Raw genomic sequence first — 8,419 nt, forward strand, 5'->3', positions numbered from 1 at the left:
AGGCAGAGAGCGAGCACAGTGAGACCCAGTGCCCACCACCCAGCCCCCCGGCTGGTGCAGCATCCATCCAATGTGAAAGTTGGTCTCCTCCATATCCTCGACCACCAGGGCCCCAGGAGGACCGAGCACGCACTGTCCCACCCCAGGAGAGGCACTCGGCTCTCCAGCATCCGTGAGCTGCCCAGCACACAGTCCCTCCAGCATCTCTCACCCCTGGGAGAGATTTAGAGAGGCTGTGATGGGAGGGAGTGTGGGCAGCAAAGCACATCAGCGTTGCTTTATTTATAGATAAATAAAGCTAAAGAGGCAATTACCCAAAGCCCGTAGTTGCTCTCTTTACGTGATGTTAAAGTACTTCACTGTTGCCTTGCAGGACGAAAGCCAGCAGGTGCAGATATGAAAAGTGGCCCCTTCTGTGCTTGGCAGATCCCTGTTCCAAGAGCTTCAGCGTGTTATTTAGTGTCTTAGTTCACAGCAGTATGGCCAACCCAGCAGTAAAGTAAAAGGGATTTGGGTCGATTAAGCTGGCTCTCGCTGGGGAGCCACAAGCTGAAGATGCCTTCAAGCCAGCAGTAGAAAGCTCTGGCTGTCCCCATTCAGTCTCCTTCCCATCCTCAGTGTATCTTGGCATTAAGGTGTGGGGTTTTTTCTGAAGAGGGAGACAAGGAAAGCTCTGGCCATCTGGGGCCAGAGCAGGGACAGGTCACAGGGCAGGAAGGCACTTCAGAAGGAGGCAGGTTGCTCCCAGGGAGCTCTGGTGGAGGAAGAGCAACAGCATCTCCCGGGGTAATCCAAACCTTCCCACGACAGAAAATGCTTAATAAAAGGTTTCAACAACACAACTGATCTGCTTAAAGCACCCAAGGCCCCTTCACCAGCCCATGGCATGGTCCTGCTCCTCCACCTCCTCTGCCAGACACCAGCAGAGGTGGAACGACGGCAGAACAGGACAGACACCAGCGCAACCGGACGGATGGACACAATGAGTCTAACAGTGGCCCAACACCACTGCAACCACACGTAGACCAGCCCAGCTGTGCTGACTCCCAGCTGTGCTGACTCCCAGCCCAACTATCCCAAGACCAGCCCAGTGAGGCCAATGGCCACACCAGGTCTATGTGAGGCTAACCACCCAGCAACAGAGCTAAAAAACTTGAGCTGAAAAGAAGAAAAGGCTCCTCTAAACCCAAACTTACTACCATCAGTTTTCCCCAGACTCCAAGCTATGAGTGCCCACTGAGGCAGCACGTGGCCAAGGCAAACCCATGCCAAGAAGTCCATGGGTCAGGCACCTCTTGGCCTGGAACTTATAACTATTTTGTGCCACGGGATGGGGCCAGATGCTCCCAGATCCCCACGTGTCACCAGCAATGACCAAACTCAAGGGTGAGACCGGAGTGGTCCTAGCACCACCGGTTAACTGAGTACGCAACGGCGTAACACAAGCACCCCAAGTTTCGCAAAGCAAATTATTCTTATTTTATGGTGGATTAACGAGGGTTGTTGCCATGGCAACCAGAGCAGCTCTGCAAGAACCCAGAGGGCCTTTATCTCCTGTTTTAAATCATAAAGGAATGAGCTGAAGAAAAACACTTCTGGGGAAACCGGTGGCAGAACTGATTTCTCACCCCTCATTTGGTAGAGGAGCATGAGTTACTTGACGAGCATCTAATTAGCACAGTGGTTAATGATTTCTCTCAAACACGAAAAGCTTGCTCCCCTCCCAGTCACAGCCTGGGGGATGCGCACGACATAGTCATCACCATCGGATAGGTGGCAGGGCGGGACAAGTAAGGAGGGCAGGGATTGGTGCCCTTCCACCAGCACAACCCGCTCCAGGATACTGGGCAGATGGAGACAGGACCAGCTCAGGGCACCCCATGGGCTGCAGCAGATCTGCCGGAGGACCAAGCTCCAGGATGCTCCTTGGGTTTGGGGGATGTGCTCGGCAGCACGCACGAGACCCTGTCACCTTTTGAGCCTCTCTCCAAGCAGGACCATCCTCCACTCCACAGCCCCAGTGCCCCACAGCCCAGCCCAGTGTGGCCCACCAGCAGCACCATTACGCCACAGCCCAGTCGGAGGAAAGCCGGCATCAGTGCAGGAGCTGCATCAGAATACCAGGCGGGGGGTGGATCTCCCTGGCTGGGGACTAACACAACCCTTACCACTGAGTGATTGCCTCCGAGTGACGAACAGGCAGCCTGGAGCAGGGATGTGGCACCACGCTGGGCCCCCTCCTTGGGAGGCACAGGCAAGGGAATGACACAAAACCATTTGTTGAGGGTTTGGATCAGGGAAAAATATCTGAATGCAGTCAAAAATGTTCCTGGATAGCTGGACGATCTCTGTTCTCTCTCGAAAAACACTCACAACTCACTCAGAACATACAATATACCCTATATATATGTGTGTGTGTGTGTGTGTGTGTGTGTATTCTTTCCGAGCACTGTATTACACACACAGACATACACGTACACCTGAACAAGTCTCTACAGACAGTGTATTAAATTCACTGTCAAGGTACCTCCCCTTCATCCTCTTCTGCCAGCACGCTTTGGGAAGAGCCCCAACGTGGGCCAAATCCGTGCCTTCGCCCAGGCAATTATTTTATCATTTAATACATCTTGCACTATCCACTCTGGCTAAGGAGGATGTATTAAACCGATAAATCTCCCTGGCAAAGACACATCATTGCAACTGGGATCTGAAACAATTTCTTTTGCTGTTCCCCCCTCCACCGCCTGCAGCCAACAGCCTGCCTGTAATGAAGGCGTAAATATATTAATCAAGCTCTGCTATAATTACAGTTAGGTTGTGATTAGCTCTCGCACCCAGCCCTGCTCTGATTGCCAGCATGGGGGATCTGATTGCTGTTCCTGGGGGCCACGTCCCTCCTCGTGGATTTAATACAGCTGCCACGAGCACAGAGCTACGTGCACGTCTTCAAGTGGCTGATTAGATTATTCCTTTAATTAAGAGTGGGTTTTCTGCGACATGAGTTGCCCTGCTGAGCAGGGGGGCTGGATGCAAGCATGAGGCTGGCCAGAGCTGGGGGGGGTGAACCTGGGTCCTCGTGCCCAAAGACCCTCACGGATGCTCCAAGTGCTGCAAAGAGACAGCGTCCCTTTCCTTTGAGATCTGCAGCACTGCTGCCTTGTCCTCTTCTCCTCTGCAGTCATACAAACCACCTACCACACCCCCACGGATGCTCCAAACCCATCAACTGATTTTACACCTGCTCCAGGTGCTAGAGTCAAAGGCTAGGAGAGTATGTGTAGTTAAATGTTCGGCTTTTATTACTTAACTACAGCCTATAATCTTGGTTCAGCTTCAAAGGAAAAAAATCATACAGAGGATTCTCACGTTCATTTAAACCAGCTTAGCTCCCTATATCAAGATTCATAGGATGGATTTTTGGGTTCAAAGCTACGCCAGCTTGGGGTGCCCTTGATGCTTTTTCACAGGCCAGTAAGTCCAGTAGCTCTGAGATTAAAACAATGGCGTGAGTTTTTTTCCCTGCACTTAACTAACGCTGGCCATTCACCAACTCAGTTGTGACATTTGCTCTCAGGAGCCGGGTCTGAAATGCATGTGAGACTTTTCAGCGGCTCCTCTGGCTCTCCCCTAGTGAATGACTTGGTGCTGCAAAACCAAGTCATTAAGAGGACCAGCTCCAAAGGAACCCTTCCCATTGTCTTATTAAAACATTTGTCAGTCTGTCCTAGGGAGATTTAATGAGGTTTGCTCTTATTAATTCTACCCTGAAGAGTTGTTTCCTCCTTGCTTTGCTTGAGAAGTTAAAATATTTATGGAGATAATAGAATAATTGCTGTTCGATGAAGCAGCTTTGTGCCAGAAGCTCTCAGAGGGACGCATCTCCAAGTCTGCTCTTTTCCATTCAGCTGGTTCATTAGTGCAAGGCTAGATAGACTTTGGCATCACACACGACTCTGCTGCAGAGTGTTTTCGTTGAGGAAGAGGCGTGGTAGCCACCACAGAGGCAGAGGAGGGTGAAAAAAGGCATCTCTCCCCTTGCTATACCCTCAGTTGCCTGTCCTGGCTGTCCACCGCTACGAAGCAAACCTAAGAGCCTTGTTGAAAGGATGGCCTGGAGATTTCTCAAGGCATGGCTCTCAGTGTCACAAACCAGAGATGTGTACAAATGAGCAAAGGAAGGAGTGGGAAAAAGGACAACCAGCTTTAGTCACAGGTAACTGGGGAGATCGTGCCCAGTGCTGGGTCTGCTGGTCAGTCGGCTGAGGTCCAAGCCCCAAATCCCACCCCTCTCTTCACATCACAGGCTTTTTATGACATTACTCAGAGAATCAGAGAATGCGTTGGGCAGGAAGGAACCTTTGAAGGTCATCTAGTCCAACCCCCTGAAGTGAGCCGGGACATCTATAAGGCACCTTCCCACACGTTGAGGCACAGGCTGCTCAAAGCCCTGCTGCGGCTCTCCCAGCTTTCCATTGCCACGTGCTCCTGCCCCAAATCTGCCCTGATTCTGGCACAGATGAAGGAAAACCCCTTTGGGATGTGTTGCCTGTGCAAACCACGGCTGGGGTTTTGGTGCTGTTGAGTGCTCGGGCTGGCCAACACCGGCATTGAGCATCCCTCACTGGGCACTGCAAGATGATGCCTAAAACTGGGCTCTCACGGCCGTGTTCCTGGGGTTACTAACTGGTGGGAAAAAAAGAGATTTTCGATGGTGTTGAGCATCTCAGAGCTTCTTTGCTGGCCTTCTGAAAGGTCACTATTTAGCTCGTTAAGAATACAGAATATAAAATATAAATGATTCTCTGCCACCCACGGACCTGGAGAACACCTCCCCATGACAACTCTGCACATTCCCTTTGCCTTACGGTGTTGCAGCCTGACCAACAAGGCTTTCCAGTGCTGGATTTCAGTGAGACTGGCCAAACTGGATGACATTTACCAAGCCTGGGGACATCAACAGCTTCTCCAATTTTTATCAACTCCCAACTACCCCTGAGGCACGCCCACGAAGTCATGGCACCAAACAGAGGAGACTTTTCAAATGGAAACCAAAGCCTGTTCTGCTTCACCCACACTTTTCCTCCAGTAAAAACAACACCAAAACAAAACAACCCAGCATCAAAGCCAATGACATGTCATGAAACACCCTGTCAAGCCTCATCCTGGGATGACCGAGGCTCTCTTCCACCCCCTCACCCCTTTAAAAACCAGGCTCTAAACTCCCAGTGGCTGATTTAAATTCGTTGCTCGTAATTGCATGTTTTCTTCTGAGAGATATTTTCTTATAATTAGAATAACACTCAGACCTGCCTCTCGGTCCTTTACGTCCCCCCGACTCTTAAACCCCTTCAAAAGTGGAGTCCCAAAACTGATTGCCTGGCATATAATCAGTAGAAGAAACCTGAAGAGAACAGAGACTTAAATAGTTGATAAATGAAAGCATTAACATATGAAAGACCCTCAGCCTTCCTGAAACAGCTCTAAAAAAACAAATGAGACACCTGTTCAGATAAAAGAAATTGCAACAGCATCTCATGGGCTTTAAAAGTATTTTGCTAACAAATTCCCCTTTTATAAATCTGTGTTGGACCCTTCTGAGCTCAAGTTTGCCTTGTCTGGTCCTGAAGGTCTCCTGCCACAAACCTTTCCTATGCAACTTAAGACAGGATTTCCTTCTTGTCATTAGAAAACCCTTGCTCCCATCATTTCTCACGGCAGACATGGACGTGATGGGCAGGGAACTGCTGACCCACGGACGCACTTTACAGCACACCCCCCGATACATATATAGATATACAGACATATAGAAATATAGATATATAGATACATAGATTTATAGATACATAGAAATACAGAGACATATATATAGATATATAGATACATAGATATAAAGATATATAGGTATATACACACAGTCTATGGATGAAGAGGCTAGTGGTACTTTCACAACCTGTCCTCCTCCTTAACAGGAAAAGAACAGACCTGGAAATGAAGCGTGGTCTCCTGCTTCTGAACACCCCGACTATAATTAGCCTTTTCCTTCACACAAGTATATAGTTAGCTGTATTTGGGTTCCACGAGTCCATAAATTAATAAATATTTTATTTCCGTTTTCCAAGGCAAGTACAGATTTTGTTTTCCAAACAGGATCTACACAAAAGACCCTGCAGATGTAACAGCGTGGGATGGTCAAGCTCCCAAAGGCTCAGCCTGGTTGTACCAGCTGGTTACACGTGGTCCCTGCTTTTTCTTTCGGTGGCTCCTTCAAAACTGCTCTCAAACTATTTGGCACAACCACAGCACTGATGTCTGGCGAATTTATTCCCTTCACTGCACAATTTATCCAATCCCAGTAGCAAGAGCATTAAAATTGGAGAGAGGAGGAGGAAAATCATGTCTTACAGGAGGTCCATGAGAGCTGGGACCAGGGCAGCACGAGCAGGACCTCCAGAGAAGATGCTCTTCCTTCTCAGAGCACAAGGAAGGGCACGAATCTTACAGTAACAGACCAGAGCAGTGAATAAACACTTTTGTTTAAAAAGAAGCTTCAAGAGAGACCTTCTTAAGATCCATCTCCCAGCCAGCCCCACTGTGTCTCAGGCACAGCCCTGTGGAGCTGGCGAGGAAATCACTGCAGGTGGCATCACAGGGAGAATGGGCTTTCTGGTCCGGAGTCTGAATAGAAAAGTTGGGGAAAATTCAGTTCTTCCAGAACTGGAGTTTCACATTCTGCTTTAATTTGCAGTGGCAATGTGTTCTTACTGAGAAGTTAAACAACTATGCAGTGTTTCCTTTTAGATTATTCTTGAACTGTAAGGTTCCGTAACTTTTCCAGAAACCTGCATCATTTTTTTTTTGCTAATGAAATTGTCCCAAAATATATCATTCAAAATACATGGAAAGATGACTCAGCCTTTACCAATCCACCGCCCCATCGCCACTCCTTTCTTTTTTCAGCCAAAACCATCCACCACGAACCCATCTTTAACTGCATTACAGGAGTGTTCCAAAACTGGCATTTCATCATAAAATCACCCATCCAAGAAAGGAGCAAAAGCTAATAGTCCCCAAAACCAACTCCCTCCCCACCAGGGCAGATCTCTGCCCTGCAAAGGTGAGGACAGATGATTCCCTGAGACCTTCCCCATATGAGGCAAACTGGTTATTTAAGCAAATGTCCTCATCCTTAAAGAAGAGCCAAGTGCTTCCAAAGGGGGAAGATGATGACAAAGCATGCAGGCTCAGCCAGGTACGGGCACCAGGAGATAACCTGTCCCTGTGCTTGGTTGCAAGGAAGCCAGAGAAGCACTTCTCCAAAGCAGAGCCTGAGGTGCGGGAGGTACCCCAGGGCAGGAGACCTCAGCTGATGTTCACGTAACCACTACGGCTTGGTGGGGACCAGGTGGGGCCAGGTCACGGTGTCTCTGGGAAGCCCTGAGCAGCTCACGCTGTTTGGGCTGGGCACTGCCCAGGGTTACACCCTGCCACGGGCGCCGCAGCAAAGCAGAGCTCCAGGAGGCAACCTGGGCACGAACACCAGGCAGAGCAGGAGAAAACCTGGTCACGTAAAACGCAAGGACAAGATAAAGGATTAGCTGGAGGGTGGGAGGAAAAGATCATTTTTCAAAGATTATTTCTACTGACTGTTTTATCTCGAGGTGTCATCATTCAAAAAAGAGCAATATCATATTTGGCAAGCTTAATTTAGGCAGGTAAGAATGCAAATGAGAGCACTCTATATTGATGTTCTGGACTGTGCTACGAAACAAAAAAATACCAACCCCAAACTCATCCATCATTTTTAGCATCCAAGACTGGTGGCAGATGGTGCTTGCTCTGTAACTGAACTGCTCAAACAAGTGCTCCGTTGCCGGGGGCTGCTGGGGGCTGAGAGATGGGGAGACCCATGGCCACGCTGGCACCAGTAGTGGGTACAGAAGGTCTCCTGCAGCAGTTCCCACCCAGCCCCAGGAGTCCAGAAGCTCCTGTTCACTGCGACAACATGTTGTAAAGCAGAGACAAGAAGGGTGAATTGCAGCAGGTACGGTTTATCTCACAAATAACGTGCAAACCTGTTGATCCATCCAGATATACCTCTGAGCTGCCAGGTGCTCCTGGAGCATCAGCAGCTGGCACTGAAGGGCAGGACACTCAGTTTTCCCTTTATGGTTTACATGTTCTCTCACCTAAATAATGACTCTCAGGGGAAAATGTGTTTGCAGCTGGTTTGGGTACAGCATCTGTCCGTAAGACACATGTGGTGGGTGGCACCTTGACACAAGAAGGCTCTCGAGGGGTGTGTGATGTGTCACCACTCGGTCATATTTCCACTCCAGGTTCATCAAATGAGATAAAAAGTATTTTGACAAGAGACAGACTGGCAGCAGAGCCGGCAGCAAGCAAGCAAGGAGCAGAACAC

General features: G+C 49.1%; 1 protein-coding gene across 1 annotated transcript in view; it reads right to left on the reverse strand.

The window, feature by feature from the left end:
• Window positions 1-8,419, reverse strand: part of NECAB2 (N-terminal EF-hand calcium binding protein 2) — a gene marked incomplete at both ends in the record, with an annotated part of 33,979 nt that overhangs the window by 3,576 nt on the left and 21,984 nt on the right. Inside the window, one exon of the mRNA XM_009865397.1 lies at window positions 5,544-5,632. Within this exon, the coding sequence (XP_009863699.1) occupies window positions 5,544-5,632 (89 nt within the window). The remainder of the gene's footprint in view (window positions 1-5,543; window positions 5,633-8,419) is intronic.

Source organism: Apaloderma vittatum, unplaced genomic scaffold (assembly GCF_000703405.1).
Source record: "Apaloderma vittatum isolate BGI_N311 unplaced genomic scaffold, ASM70340v1 scaffold16392, whole genome shotgun sequence".
NCBI lineage: Eukaryota > Metazoa > Chordata > Aves > Trogoniformes > Trogonidae > Apaloderma > Apaloderma vittatum.